Here is a 15,685-nt window from a genome sequence, read left to right on the forward strand (position 1 = left end):
TATTTTCAGTAGGTAATCAAATACATTTGACAGAAAGGAGCTGATCTGTACCATCTTGGAATAAAAACTTTCAGCCTGTGCCAGTGCTCAGTTTCCACTACACTTGGAGCTCTTAGCAAGCTGTCAGTCCAGCTGGTCATTCCTGAAAACATCCACCTTCGATAATATGTTTTCAGATCAGAAGAAGTCAGGTATTTCCTACCACATTTACAGAGAGATACTTTATTAACTGGGCTGGAAAGAGAAGGACTTATACAAATGGCTCTGTCCTCTTTGCACCCTTCCTTCAGGCATTTGTATACATTGATCAGATCCCCGACGAACCTGCTCTTCTCCAGGCTGAACAGTCCCAAATCTCTCAACCTCTCCTCATAGGAGAAGTGCTCCAGTCCCTTGATGATCTTGGTAGCCCTCTCTTGTACTGGGGGCCCAGATGATCTTGGTAGCCATCTCTCTTGTACTGGGGGCCCAGAAGTGGACACAGTACTCCAGGTGCAGACTCACCAGAGCTAAGTAGAGTAGAAGGATCACTCCCTCAGCCTGCTGGCAATACTTTGCATAATGCAGCCATGAATAACATTAGCTTTTTTTAGTGGCAAGGGCACATTGCTGACTCATGTTCAACTTGGTGTCTACCAGGACTCTTAAGTCCTTCTCTGCAGAGCTGCTTTCCAGCTGTGTGATTCCCAGCACGTCTTGGTGCCTGGGGTTGTTCCTCCCCAGAGGCTGGGCTTTGCACTTGTCCTTGCTGAACTTTGTGAGATGTTTGTCAGCCCACCTCTCCAGCCTGCTGAGGTTCCTCTGGATGGCTGACTGATGAGTCAGCCACTCCCCTAGGTTCAAGTTGTTCGTGAATTTACTATCCACGAATTTACTACACCATCATCCAGATCCAGTTAGTCCAGATAATGCAGATGCATCCAGTTAAAGTAGATGCTAAATGAGATTGGACCCAGTATTGACCCCAGTAACTCCACTCATTACTGACCTCTCCCCAGAAAAAGCATCAACAGATCACTAAAATCACAGACCACAGCGGAAACTGCTTGTGCAGTCCTGATCCAGCTGTCTAAGAAAGCAGTATTACAAGAGCAAATTTAACTACATTATTGTGTAGTGTGTTATCCACAGGAGTCCATGAGATAATTAGCATACTTTAAAATACTGTTAATAAACTGGTAAGCCACAGTGGTGGAGTAATCTGTAAAGCCTACAGGAAAAGAATTCAAATGGTGCTGTGAGTGGTATTTCCAAATAACAAATGTCACTGCTGGAAGCTAATGGTTTGCTGTCTGTGCTCTGAAAACAATTAATAATTTTACTGCTATTTACTATGCAAAAGTTACCTCAAAATATGTCCTCTCCCCCTTCTATGACCATTTGCTGCATGGAGGCTCCATGAATGGGATGAAAAGAGACTCAAAACCAAACAGGGTTATTTAAGCATGGCACCAGAAGAGCTTGCTGCCTGCAGGAATGACAGTGTGCTGGAACAAATCTAGGGAGACAACACAGCCTCCATCCTGAGTGAGCTTCTGGAGCTGTTCAGGCAGACAAAGGGTTGTCTGTAAACAGAGTGGATCCTGCCTTGAGTAAGCTTCTTAGCTCTGTTTTCCTTGGTATGTGTTAGTTAGCTAGCATGGGTCAATTCATTGTAACACAGATCAGAAAAATCCTATGGCATGGTGACTAGTTTACATGCAGTGCCAGCACATTAACAGGCCTTAATGGCCCTGAATAGTCTCACCTGGGACCCCCACCAGGGTTGAGGTTTAGGGGTGGGCAGCAATCTCTTTAAGCTTGGGCCTGTGGCTCATGGGCCATGTTGACTCTTTACTGTAGGCTAACTTTAGGGTGGTTTTGCCACTATAGATGTGCCTGGTGATTATGAGGCTGTGCCTGACTCTGACTGCCATCAGTGAACCTGGTCTTGACTTCAGGCTTGTCTTATCTCCCTAGTCTTGTCTTGCAGCCTTGACCCTGGGCTGCCGTCTCTGGGCATGACCTGCTCACCTCGCCTGGCACTGTGGGCTGGGGCTGTGTCCAGTGCTTCATTGAGACAGATACGTAGTTTTGGGCAGTGCATTGCTCACTTTGCAATAAATGGTAGTTACTGAATGTTAACTTATGTATTTTCACTGTCCTTTAGTTTTTGTGTCTAGGATAAACATTATTGGAACAGTAGAAAATTGAAGTTCAAGATGGTCAGAGAATATGTTTATGGTTGGATAACAAAACACATATGTCCCCTGGTGAGGACAAGCAGAATGCTAATATTTATTCCTGAACATCCCAGTATTAAAACAGGTGAATCAACTCTTCCCTCTTAAAAACTTCCTGTGTGCAGCACTGTCTCAGCAGAGCCACTCATTCCAAGGACGAGCAGCGCAATGCAACCAAAAGCCAGGTCCATGCAAGTTCTCCTCTTGTTCCACATGCAGGGAGGCTACATTTCATTATGTGCTTGAAGACTGCAGAATTGCTTTGCCATTTTCTAAAGAGGCTGCACTGAAGAACACCACATTCACACCAAGGTAGGTAAGCATCTCTGCCTAAGACTCAGCATGGTGTGCTGGCAGCCTGAGGTGGGAGTTGAGCTTTAACATTAACTAGGGAATGAACCCAGGCATGACTCAGCCACCCACATCCTCTCCATTCTCCTCCCTCTGGTGAGTAGGGAGCAGGCAGCAGGGTCAGAGGAGACACCAGCCTCCCCAGGGACAGTAGTGCTCAGAGCTCGCTGTCACAGCAATGGAGTCAAGCAACACACGCGGGAAAAGAGTTGCCATTGTTGGAGGTGGTCTGGTAGGAAATGCAACTTGTCTGCTATTTGTCTGTGCTCCCCAGGGAGCTGGGGCTATGCAAGCCTTGCTGGGAAGTAGAGTGGGTGACTGCTCGGTTTGAACATGAAGGTGAGCTCCTAGCTCCAAGCTCCTAGCTGAGCTTGAACGTGAAGGTCTCTGGAAAGGCAGCTCCAGCACAAGTGAGCTGCTTTGCACACACAGCAAATGTAACCAGGCAGGTTGGCATGGGCAAGGAAAAATGTTGCCAAATCTCTTGCCTGTATTATCTTTCACCTTTGTATGATGTTCACTTGTTTGAAGTAAAGTTCATTGACTGATTTTTTTTATTATTTTTTTTTGCAAATTAAGGGAATAAGATCATCTCTCTTGAATTCAAATCTCAGTTCTCCTTTTAATCCTATTTTTCTTAAAATTATTTTTTTTCTGCCAGAGAGCAGGGTATTATCAGGGAGCTGGTTGAGGTCTCACTGCAGGAGACAGCAAGGATTGTTTGTGCAGCTAGGACTTTTTACTAAGAGAAGAGATCTTCTTTGAGGGAAAGCTTTGCTGCTGAGATATTGTAGAAACTGAAAGGTACACTTAATACAGCCCTTGTTTGGGTATTGTACATGCACCAGGACAGGTACTTCTCTTTTCTTTCATGCACAGTAATATAAGTCGCAGGGGAACGGGGCACAGACGGGGACGGGGAATGAACAAGTTGCACTTTGGTCCTTTCAGGGCACCTAAAGCAGAGTCAGCTGCCAGATCTTCCATTGCATTGGATGTTCCTGGCTTTAACCAAGTCCCTAATGTGAAACGTTTTGCAAGGACTGAGACTTGGTAAATGCTAAGCTAACAGAAAATGCCTTCCTCTTTCCATTTTTGCTTGGGACCATTTTTCTTCCATTGCTAGCTGCAGAGTTGTCTGACTTTAAAAGACAGCATGAAGCTTTACAGCACCTAAAGTTCCATTTTGACTTTTTGGTCGTTTGGTCCCTATGTTGCTGGAAAACAAGTGGGAAGTTAAAGAAGAAAAAGGCATCCATTTAAATGAAAAGTGGGATGTGTGCTGTCCTTTTTAAGGTAATATCTTGCTTTTGCAGAGGTCTAACCTTTTCCCCCAGGGGGATGCTGTAGTAGCCTGAATTCCACCAAGAAATATAAATATAGAATCATAGAATCATTTAAGTCAGAAAAGACCCTTAGGATCGAGTCCATCTGTCAGCCCAACTTACTGAGTCCCATCACTACACCACGTCCCTTAGTGTTATATATATAGCTCAGAGAGGAGGAGGGAGTTTGCCTGCACCAGCTCCTGTTGTTTCTGGCTGAATGGGTTAGCCCTGCACAGTTACTGACAAGTAAGCAAGTCCTGAACTTGATATTACTTTATGTAATGAGCCATGATGGGTAAATTTTGTAATGATGGTCGTGGAGGCTCTGCAGGCCCATCAGGATTGCCAGAGTCCCTCTCTTCAGGAAGAAATCCTTTATGGTTCTTGATCAAAGGGTCTCTTTGTCTCTGCTGGACTGCATCCTCCGACTGTTGTTTTCCCTCGTGAAGGAGATGCAGTTCAGTAGTGATCTGTGATATATCTAATAGTGAAACACTTCATCCATCACTCCTGATCCTTCTCTCATAGGTGGGTGCATTAAATGCCTGTTTCTTTGCTAGACGAGGTTTCCATGTTGATGTTTATGAAGCCAGAGAAGGTAAGTGCAGCCTGAACATTACTGCTTTAACAATATATTTGTGTCCCTTTACTCGTAACAGCTCCTTAAGAAGCAAAAGAGGAACTGTATGACCTCACTGAAACTGCAGGGAGAAAAAACAGAATCTGAAAGTATCACTTTGTTGATGTCCTTTTCACTCTTTCCTTTATCTTCTATGATGGCTGGGGGAAGCATTTATTTGAAATACACTGCCTTGTGTGGAGAGAACCAGCCCTTCAGATATTAATATTATGCCTTTTTTATGGCCTTGGTTTAAATACTGATTCAAATCCTTATTTTTCAAAAATTAGTTTCTGCATTAAGAAATATAGCATGGTGCCATTGAACTAAGTGTCAGAACTTTGGGAGCAATTGCTATTGTTAATACTGCAGCATTGCTCTTAGGGCTAAAAGCACTGACTTGACTCCTAAACACCATAAATAGGGGTGAGGAGGGTCTCCTGTCACTAAGTGTAGTGAATCCATGTTCAGCAAGAGGGTTGTCCTTGCCTTCAAGAAAGGTTAGTAGCAAAGTCTGGAGGCACTGGCAGAAAGCTAGTTCAAAAACTGTTAGGGAGGAGAAAACATTTTGGTAAGTGTGACAGTTCACAAGAGGCCCTCAGTGGAGAATTTCCATTTCTTAGAGTAATCTTCCCTGGCACACAGAAGCATGACTACTGCAGAGCTGTCTGTCTCTGTCAAAATGCAGGAGTGTTTGTATTTACTAGTTACATTATGCTGTCAAAGGAGCTGGAACACCACAGCTCGTGCTCAGGAACTTGGGTACCACGTTGAAAAGGCTCCAAATGATGCACAGAATGAGTGGGCACATCTCTGGCACGGCACGCAACAGCAAGCACTATGTGTTAGCCATGGGTGTTTGCAGAAGTGAGTTCTTAAGCTGTCAGAAAAGCATGGTTCTTGTCAGGTTACTTCCTCATTCTCTTCATTTCTGCTTGTGACTGTGAGTTGAGGAGTGATGTATGGGGAAAGCTGAAGGTTATGAAGACCTTTTAGTCATGGGGAAAAAAGTGAGCTGCGCATGCCCCTACTCTGAGCTCCAGCTGTAGCAGAAGTAGGACTTGGCAAACAGGAGTGGAGGTACTGGAAGGTACCTGGTACTACAGGTGCTGGAGGGATGAGCATGGCACTGCTGCAGCACTGTGTGTGGGCACGCTCTGAAGTGTCCCAGACAAGCAGCTCAGCTTGGTGTGCAGTGGCACTGACTTCTGAGGGAGCCATCAGAGAGGGTGACGTGGGTGTGCAGCTTGTGGCTTCCATGGCAGAGAGCTGCTCTCGTTCCTGCCTGAACTGGCTGTAGCTCTGGCACAGCCCAGTGCCCAGGTGCTTGTTGGAAGGAAGAGAAATTGTCTGTCTTCATTACCTCTGCAGCAAAATGGAAGATGAGAATGACACTTGTGGAGGGTGAAACTCAACTGAAACAGTGAGAGTAGGAGAAGCCCCGTGTGAAATGTGGTCTCTGATAGCATCTTGCCTGGGAAGTTGTTGGGGCAGGCCAGAACTCCCAGGCACCCATCCTGAGCACCATGCGCAGCTCTGAGCCCCTGCAGCAGGAAGCAGTTACAGACAAGAAGGTCTCAGGATGGGCGGTGTGGGTAGCCAGAGGTGGGGAGCAGCTTTCTCATCAGGGAGGACCAGCCCAAACGAGACTCCTAAGACCAGAAGAAGCACATCTAAAGCAGGGCATGGTGAAGACCTGCGTCATGAGCAGCTGTTTGCAGCTCACTCTGGCAGGAACAGCAGCCAGCCTCACATGAGGCCAGTAGGTTGCAGGTTCAGAACAAAAGGAAATGGTTCTTCACAGCTGTTGAACTGTTAAGCTCCGCCGGATGTTGTATGTGCTAGAAGTTTCTTGGGTTAAAAAAGCCTGTGGTTAAATTAACTGAAGCAAGCTGTATTCAGCTGTTACTGTGAGGATAACACTCACCATTCGTGAAGTGACTGAGGTGCTGCAAGCAGCACTATGTGTCCATCCAATTCTGTTGCTACTGAAACACCATAAGTTGGCTGCTGCCAGGAGGATGCCAGGAGGATGGGTGTTCTCAGCTGCCTTCCAAGGAGGATGGATCCCACCCCTCTGCCCAGTCTTTGGGCCTGTGGCTCTTGCTAAGGTGACATCTGTTTTGGGATTGGGACGAGGCTCTGTGGCACACTGTCTGGAAAGCCAGGGAAATCTGAGAGCATGACTTGCCAGTGTCCTGAAAAGCATCAGTGACACTCAGCAGAGGATGAGAAGCTGCCAGACATGAATTGCTCAGCTCCCTCTGCTTAGGTGGGAAGCATATCTTTTTGATAACATGTCCTTGGTGCTACACAGAGGTGTCAGGACCCTGTGGCTCCTTTGCTGCACTCAGCTGCAGCAGCTTCTCTGAGACTGGAGAAGGCAGAGGAAGGCACACTCAGCTGCCCATTCCCCTTTCCAGAGGCTCAGATACTTTCCCAGCAACTCAACATGACCTGCCCATTTTGCTGTGTGGATGGCATGTGAAACAGCATCTCATATGAGGAAGGGACATCTCAGGATCAGGTTTCTCAGCAGGACACTGCAGAGCTGGTCTCAGTGGAGGGATGGGGGAAGGTGGGAGACTCCCCACCGTCCACCTGATGCCGCTGGAGGGATTTCAGGTGGTGCAGCCATGCAGGAGGCGTCTGTATAACCAACTGCTCTCTCTGTGCAGATATTCGGATGTCCAGCTTTGCCCGTGGCAGAAGCATTAACCTGGCCCTGTCCCACAGAGGACGCCAGGCCCTCCAGGCTGTGGGAATGGAAGAGCAGGTACCCTCACTGCTGCTGTAGCTGCAGGGTCTCTGGGATCAAGATGCTGTTGACTTGTGATGGACAGATACCACTGCAGGGGCAGCGCTGCTTTCAGGGAGGCTGAGGCCAAGCACCCCTGCAGCATGCCTTCAGCCTGGCTCCCTGCCACGTCGCAGCACAGCTGCCCCTGCTGGGGATGCCCAGCCCTAGGCAGCTGGGCTCTGTGTGTGGCAGAGGGAGCTTCGCTGGGTGGCCACCACTCAAGCAACTCCTGCCAGTGTCCGCCTCTCCTCCCTCCTGGAAGGGGCAGAAGCAAGTGGCCTCCCAGAAGAGCTGGAGTGACAGAAGGTTGTGATGAAGGGGCTAATTTCCCCTCTGACATGCCAGAATATGTATTTTCCCCCCAGATCTTGACCTTTAGGCCTGTTCTATTCTCTAGCTTCCTCAGCAAGGTTTGGACTGACTCTTGGTCCCCCTGCATGCTGACTTCTGTGATCAGGACCTAGCACTGTCCTGGGGTGCCCACTGCTGTGCAACATCCAGGCATTTGCACTGTTCTCCGAGTCTGGTCCTTGTCTATCTGCAAAGGGGAACTCAGACCTCATCAGCTCGTACCCCTGCACCAGGGTGTCATTTGATGCCAACCCCCAACTCCATCCAGCTGCATTCACCTTGCAAATTTTTCCCCAGCAATTTGGCTGGCTGCAGAAACCCTATGAGCAGAAATTGCTTCATTCTGCCTGGAGTGTGGTGTTTGGGGAATGGCACTTGGTGGGTTGTGTCTTGCCCCTTGACGGCTCAGCTTTGGTGGGAAAACTGGGTTCTCCTCCCTTCTATTTCAGATTGTGTCCAAAGGCATCCCCATGTATGCACGGAGAATACACACGCCATCTGGGAAGAAATACTCTATTCCATATGGCAAGAAGAACCAGGTACTTGTCTCATGCTCTCACTTTGGAGGTGCTTCACAGAGCACAAGGGGTCTCTGTGATGGATGGTGGGAGGGGAGTGAGGTGCACCTGCCAAAATGGAGACAACAGCATTCTGGAAGAAATTAGGTTACCCTCATCTCAGAATTTCCTTCCTCCCCACCCTGCAAAAATACACAGCATTAATTTTATGCATCATTAGACTTGCCATACTTAGTCTCATGTAGCTGTTTATGCATCCCAATCATTCTGTAAAGATCTTCCATTTTCTGGCAAACACAACACACAGGTTTTGTTTCCCTTGCTTCTCTGCACAGCTCATCTTGAGTACATTTATTGCAGTGTGCCTGGGTCAGTCTCATTTTGGTGTCCTTGCGGAAATGTCTGCCCAGTCAGGGCTTATGGTCTTAATGCTGTGAGTGGGATTGTATGAAGGAAGCACCCCAGTTTCAGCAGGGCCATTGCTAGGAGATTTTGAGGAGGTGGCATGTGTCATCTTGCTGTGAAAAACGGCCTTCAGAAATGCTTTCTGAACTCTCTGTTTGTTTGTTTTGCAGTACATTCTCTCTGTGGACAGAGCAAACTTAAACAGAGAGCTGTTAACAGGTAGGTTTCCAGGTCCATTTGCAAACACTTACATACCCTGGTCACCAAAAATTTAGGGTTTGCCTGATGAACAGGAGACTGCAGCTGAGTGCCTTTGAGCCCCAGGCTTTTCTTGCACGTATGCAAACCAACTGCATTACTAAGAAGAATTCAGCAGCAGCACTTGAAATCTTCTGCCTGCACTATAGATCTGAGACTCGAGTGCTCAACACCATCTTCCAGCATCCATGGAAGATCAGGCTGTAGGCTAGAAATGAACAGAAACACAAGGCAGGAGCCGTGTTGCATGTTAAAGAGGTGAAGGTCTGGTGAGGTTGTTTGCTCTGTAGTTAATTACCCTCTCCACAGATGGCTGAGGTGGGTAGGAACAACACATCATCTGCTGAGCGTGGGAAGTGCCAGCTGAGCAGTTTGCAGAATTCAGACTCACTTGAGGAATTCAGAAAGAACAATGTTTTATCCTTTGTGGTTAGCCAAGACATGGAGCCTGGGAGAGTTTTTGTTTGCAGGAGCAGTCTGCAGTTTGCTATCTTGGGTACAGTCCTCTCTGTTTACAAAAATGTACAAAGTCCTGTCTTTGTGGCCGTATGCTTGTCGCAGAGCTGTGCTGGCTACATTGCTGCAGCTGTGGCTGGTGTTTCTGCATTGTCTTCCCTTTCTCCTCTTGTGCTGTTTCTCTGCTGTTCCTCTGCAGCAAAAGTATATTCAGACAAGCCCCCCTAAGGCCTTGCTCCAGGTGCAGAAACCGCCGAGGAGCAGCTCTCCCCATGTTTGCTCTTGGCTGGGGCTTTGCCAGCCAAAACAGGAGTATCTCCTCAGCCTTGCTACATCTTGTGACATTTTCTGCAGCCCACAATAGTATTAGCCAAATAGAAACTGCAGCAAAGTATGTACTCTGGTCCAACCATCCCCCTACTAACAGTGTCACCCACTAAACCGTGTCCCTAAGCACCACGTCCAACCTCTCCTTAAACACCCTTAGGGACGGTGACATTTCCCTGAACTTCCCGTTGCCTGCAGGCACCGTGTCCTGTCCTGAAATACAACGCAGTGATGGTGGAAACAGGTGAATACCCATGTCCCTGCAGGGAAGAAATAAATCTTTTTAGGTTTCCTTGCACTTTTTAAATGGTTTTTACCAGAGTTAACTAAACACATCTTAGTGTGCCCCACCTGCCTACCTCTGCTCAACACAACAGCCTGACTTGCAGTAACAGCAAGGGATCCCTTGGATCCCTTGGAATTATTTCTGAGGTCAGTACAAGCCTCCATTTGTAGTTGTCTTTTCACAGCTGCTGAGAAGTACTCCAACACTAGACTGTACTTTGGACACAAGCTCATGGAGTGCAATGCAAAGTTGGGGATGTTAACCATAAACAGGTAAGTCCTATGCAAGCCTGGGATAAAGTGCTGTGTTCAGTTATTTCTGCTTAATAATTCATAAAACCTCAAACAATTGAGCAATTTTTGTTCAAAACTCCTGTGTTACTCTTGAGTGGACAAAACTTGGCATCAGCTTTGGAAAGCAGAGATATCAAAGCAGAGTTCACAGAGAGACTGAAAAAGCTTAAGAACCTCCCCCAGCAGGCTGGTAACAGGTGAGACACACACTTCCTGACCTGTGCAAGAAGTAAACGTGCCAGTCTTGGTAGTGCTGGCTTTCAGGGTCAGATTGCTCACCAGAAAGGGCAGGTAATGACCTTGTTTCACAGTTGTGTAAAGTTTTGGTCATGTCATCCCATTTATCTGGGGACGGAGGCTCTACGCAACAGCAGCATTATACCAACAGTGCCTGCTGCGTACTTTGATAGATCTGGCAGAATTAAACATTGGACAGTCTGCAGAATAACTATTTATTCTGATGTTTTCGGTGAAAGGCATTCTCCCCATATCCTGGAAGATTAATAATGCTGCGGGTGACCCAGGCATTTTTGCAGCAAATTGCAAAAGGCAGGTCTTCTGTGCCCTGGGGTGATGAGCTGGCCTGGGGTTTATGGCAGGATTGTTCCAAGGGAATCCTCTTCTGCCTCCAGATCTGACCAGCCACCCTTGGAAGTCACCTACGATCTCATTGTGGGATGTGATGGAGCCTTCTCAACTGTCAGAAAGCAGTTCATGAGGCAAACACGCTTCAACTACAGTCACGAGTACATTCCTCACGGCTACATGGAGCTGACCATCCCGCCGAGGGATGGAGATGTAAGTGTGTGTGCCTGTCCCAGGGTTGCTGCAGCCCCTCCAGGTATGACACCCACTGCCTCTTGTAATGGTTCTGCTACAGCAGTGTTAGAGAAACTCACTTCTCTCTTGGGGCTCAGTCAGCCTCCAAAGGGCTTAAGGGTTTTCTAGGAGAAGGCAGGCATCTCTTTCTGTTTTCAGAGTTTCTTTTTCATTGGTGGGGGCCAGCTCTGAGAGTTCTTGGGGCTATGCAAATGTGCCTGTGTGGACAACAGCAAGCACAAACCAGCAGATTTCTCCCCGGTTTGCCCTGCCCTTGCTCTTGCTCTGTGTCTCACTAGACACTACAGGAAGTGGAAAGGGGCCCTGATGTCATTGTTTATTCCTGAGGTACAAGGGAAAGGAACTAGTGTACTGCTGTGGAGGGAACTTGAGGCTAGGCTGGAGAAGCCAGGCACAGCAGATCAGGGATACAAGGTGATTTTATTTCTCTTTCAGTTTGCCATGGAACCAAACTACCTCCACATCTGGCCAAGAAACACTTTCATGATGATTGCACTGCCCAACATGGTGATAACCCATAGGCACGCTCCTTTGGGGCATGGGAATGGAGCTTGTGGGAAGGATCTGGCTGTGGTGGCAGACACGTGGCGTGGGCTGGGAGGGCTGATGCCTGCTTGGAGAGGTGCCTGGAGGTACCTCCAGCTTGAGCCAGGTGGTTCCCCCACCTGGGGGGTGCAGGACAGCACCCCCAGAGCTAGTTTTATCCCACAGAGCTGAGCAGGTACCTCAGCTGCCTCTCTATCTGCAGCCGGATGATATCAACCAGATATTGGAGTACAAACACAGCCTGCCAGGCCTGCTTTAGCAAATCCTACACTGCCCTTGTCTGCCACCCTTTTCACCCCTGCAATGCCCAGCACATGTAAACACGCATGGGACATTGGGTGACTAGGTGCTGGTCCCACTGGGTAGACTGGCCACTGCAACAGCTGGGTGACCAGCAGGCTGGGCACTGAGCTGCTGGTCCACGCATCAGGTACTTTTTGTTGCCTCTGTGCTTTTTTCCAAACTTCTTCCCCTGCTGGCAGGACAAGTCCTTCACCTGCACGCTCTTCATGCCCTTTGAGGAATTCGAGAAGCTAACGACTGGCGAGCAAGTACTGGATTTTTTCCAGACCTACTTCCCAGACTCTATCCCCCTCATCGGAGAGTAAGTGTCCCCATTGCCCCTTGTTGCTCCTCAGCACAGTACCACCACACCAGGGGATGAGCTCCCTGTGACATGGATTCTGCTGAAGCTGGTGGGCCAGCATCATGTGAACACTGCTAGAGTGGCTCTTCATGGTCTGTAGGAGAGGGGGAACAGAGAGTCTTGGGTCCACATTGCTTCTTCAGTGGAGTAACAGGCTCAGCAGCAAGACACAGTCCCATTCTGCAGTAGTCTCTAAGTCACAGCTGAGAGCTGTTCTGTACCTTGGAGGTACAGTCCAGGCCCTGCCACTGTGGGAAGTGAAAAGTGAGTCACATCCTACTGCTTCTGTATTGCTGTTGAAGTTCTCAAACTCAGGAGATGGATTAGCAGATAATAACCTGTGGTTTTTGTTTTTGTTTTTTTTTGATAATAGGGTTGGTGAGATTTGTGCACAGAACAAACACTAGAGCTAAGATGAGGTTTGTGCACAGAAAACAGCAGTATGAAGCTAGTCCCACTGTTGAAATATCTAAAATTTCAGCATTTGTGTAACTCAGCTAGCAGACTGAGAAAAGCTGGGCTGGCAGATATCGTGCTTGGGAAAAAAAATAAATAAATCTAAATTGTGCTGACTATGCAAAGTTTGGCACTTAACTGTATCTAAAATGAGAGTCAGGTCTGTGAGACAAGAGCAGGCATTTCCCAGCAGCATGCTGTTCTCTGTGCAGTGGGACCCTGGCTGGCTCTCACTACTGGGCAAATGGCACCAGGGCAGCAGTTTGGAGCTGGAGCATCTCACTACCCTTGAGGGTCCTACTGGTGGTGGGGACCAGAACCAGCCTTTCCAGCACACATACTGACTGGTGTCAGTAGGCTCCCAAGCAAGACTGGTCTGAATATATTGTGCCACAGCTATGGGAAGCAAAGCTATCTGCCTTTGTGAAATCATGTTATTCAATGTACATACCTCACTCTTGCTTAATGTGTAGTGGAAAGTTCATGAAATAGGTCTTCCATTTTTTCCCAGCACAAATACAGCAGTGAACAGGTGTGAATTTTGCATACCAAGGCAGACAGTGCCTGTGGCCTTAGTTTCCTAAGCTTGGACGTGGCATGGTTTGCTCTTGCTGTCTCTTGCAGTCCCACCAAGTGAAGTATCTGTTGTTTTGCCTGAAGGCGAGAGCTGAAGCACGATTACTTTTTGCTGCCAGCCCAGGCCATGATATCTGTGAAGTGCTCCTCCTACCACCTTGCTTCCCGGTGTGTGCTGATGGGAGATGCTGCTCATGCTGTTGTGCCTTTCTACGGACAAGGCATGAATGCAGTAAGTTCACAGCTTGCCCTGGACTTGGTCAGTCAGGTCCCCACTCTTTTCACCCCAAAATGCCCATTTTTAGAGTGTAGCTCCACAGAACTCATGAGATGACCCATTCCATAGTTCGATGTCCTCGCATGGGCGGGTCCTGAACTCCTTCCAGATACCTGTCTGCTTGATTGGACCTGGCTGCATTCTGGGGAGCAGACAAGGGACAGGATGGTGGTGCCACCTTTCCACGAGGCAGAGGACTACCTTGGGGCAGGTGGGGATGGGTGGTCCAGTAGGAGACCCAGGATGCCTGGAAAGGCCATCCACTACCATTGCTCTGCAAGATCCCTGGCAGGAAGCCTCCTGCTCTGAAGCTGTGGTCAGCGAGACACTGTGCTTGCCAACAGCTACATTAGCTAAGAATATATGAGGGCATTTCTTGTGAATGTGTGACTCCTGCTGCCTATTTACCCTCCCATCGTCCTCCCAGGGCTTTGAGGATTGTCTGGTGTTTGATGAATTAATGGACCAGTTCCACAATGACCTTGGTGAGTGAGATGGCTGAAAGGAAGCTCTCTGGAGCTGAAAACAGCTGCAGGCCCTGCTGGGGAGCTGCCTGTGAGCTGCTGCTTTCTTTTCCCAGGTGCCTGCCTCCCTGAGTTCTCTAGGCTGAGGGTGCCTGATGACCATGCAATCTCAGATCTAGCCATGTACAACTACATAGAGGTAAGCAAACAACACACAGGCTGTGGTCCTGGGGACTATCCATGCAGCAGTGTCCTGCCTTGTTATGCAGTGAGGAACCCACAACTGGACAGGGAGATGGCTGCTCTCACAGTGCTGCCTTTGGGCCCTGTCAGGGGTCACCCATATTTGTCTGTTTGCTTGCTCTGTGCTGGGAATGCTCAGGCTGGGCAGGCTCTGCTCCCTGTGGCGCCTGCCTGAGGCAGGCAGTGAGAGCTTGGGGAAGAGCTATCAAGGAGCATGGGGCTCTGGGAAGACATCCTGCAAGCTGGTGGTGATTGCTCTGTTGCAGATGCGAGAGCATGTCAATTCAATATGGTTCATTTTCCGCAAGCGAGTAGACAACTTCCTCCACGCCCTCATGCCTTCTACCATCATCCCGCTCTACACAATGGTAAGGCCAAAGCTTGCTCCCCACTATCCTAGCTCACTGTGAGCTGCTCCCACCTGGTTCAGAGGTGGTGACCTGATCATGCCTACCCCCCAGGTGACCTTCAGCAGAATTCGCTACCACATGGCACTTCAGCACTGGAAATGGCAGAAAAAGGTAAGAGTTGGTGCCTGTCCTCCCCTTACTGTGAGCCCCACAACCTGTACACTGGCACTGCCCAGGTGCAGGGGAGAGAGCATTGGTGGTGGGATATTGCCAGTTGGGTGAAGGTGTTGAGACAGCCCACTTGCAGGAGGGTGGCACAGGGGGGGAGCCTAGGGGGCCATGCACGTGCAGGGTACTCTGTTTTCACAGCATTTCCCTTGTTAGCCAGTGCTGGGAGCTCCCTGCTTGGAGCTGCTCCTTCAGCCTGGATAATCCTTACAGCTGACATCTTCCTGGCACGTGCTGGGCGAGGGCTGCTCTTTTGGCTGGCACCAGGCATCCAGGCTGTTTGGCCAAGGGGCTTTGCTGGTCACTCTGTGCCAGGATGTGCTTGCAGCAGAAGGCAGTACATGTTGAACGCAGCAGGAGGTGGCCTGTTCTGAGCTCCCTGTGCTGTGATCAGCTGTGTGGTGACCTATGGTCCTGTTTTTGAGAAGGACTAAAGGTCTGTAGCCCTTCTCATGTGCCTGCAGTGCAGTGAGGGCCGGCTTCAGGCACCGAGTGCCTGTGAGCAGCTATGTGTGCTTGCTGCAGGTGATTTGCAGGTGCTTTGCTTTGTGCTGCAGGGTGGGAGCAAGCTCCTGACAATGCCAGGATTTCTCTTTTTACTTGCAGATAATTAATCGAGGGCTCTTCATCATGGGGGCAGCAGGACTAGGCGGCACCTACCTGCTCATGAAAAGACTGGCATGGAACTCAGACATCTGCATACAGAACTTGTGGGGCTGGTGCCGTTACATCAGGAGTATTGGAAAATTTCCCTTCAGCACCCAAGTGGCTCAAATGTAAAGGGAGGTTCCAGATGTAATAAAAGCAATGGCACAGGTGTCTGTTTCAGCTTGATGATTTTTTAT

At 48.7% G+C, this 15,685-nt stretch overlaps 1 protein-coding gene across 2 annotated transcripts; it reads left to right on the plus strand.

Moving 5' to 3' along the window:
* The first annotated feature begins 2,391 nt into the window (after positions 1 to 2,391).
* KMO (kynurenine 3-monooxygenase) lies at positions 2,392 to 15,668 on the plus strand. 2 transcript variants are annotated; one of them, XM_035332303.1, is made up of 15 exons: positions 2,392 to 2,534; positions 4,430 to 4,499; positions 7,199 to 7,296; positions 8,121 to 8,210; positions 8,765 to 8,813; positions 10,106 to 10,193; positions 10,847 to 11,012; positions 11,490 to 11,561; positions 12,083 to 12,204; positions 13,363 to 13,510; positions 13,983 to 14,040; positions 14,136 to 14,218; positions 14,529 to 14,630; positions 14,724 to 14,783; positions 15,447 to 15,668. In XM_035332303.1, the coding sequence occupies exons 3-15, from the start codon at positions 7,207 to 7,209 to the stop codon at positions 15,618 to 15,620; spliced, it is 1,302 nt and encodes a 433-aa protein (XP_035188194.1). In that variant the 5' UTR covers positions 2,392 to 2,534; positions 4,430 to 4,499; positions 7,199 to 7,206; the 3' UTR covers positions 15,621 to 15,668. The 2 variants fall into 2 exon arrangements, with proteins under 2 accessions (XP_035188194.1, XP_035188192.1); XM_035332301.1 differs by lacking the exon at positions 2,392 to 2,534 and adding an exon at positions 2,648 to 2,805.
* The last annotated feature ends 17 nt before the right edge of the window (positions 15,669 to 15,685 follow it).

Source organism: Oxyura jamaicensis, chromosome 7 (assembly GCF_011077185.1).
Source record: "Oxyura jamaicensis isolate SHBP4307 breed ruddy duck chromosome 7, BPBGC_Ojam_1.0, whole genome shotgun sequence".
NCBI lineage: Eukaryota > Metazoa > Chordata > Aves > Anseriformes > Anatidae > Oxyura > Oxyura jamaicensis.

Coding starts and splice junctions, on each gene's coding strand:
- KMO (XM_035332301.1), top strand. CDS start 2,752: ATGGAGTCAAGCAACACACGCGGGAAAAGAGTTGCCATTGTTGGAGGT. Junction 4,500..7,198: donor TGTTTATGAAGCCAGAGAAG/GTAAGTGCAGCC, acceptor CTCTCTGTGCAG/ATATTCGGATGTCCAGCTTT. Junction 11,562..12,082: donor TGATTGCACTGCCCAACATG/GTGATAACCCAT, acceptor CCCTGCTGGCAG/GACAAGTCCTTCACCTGCAC.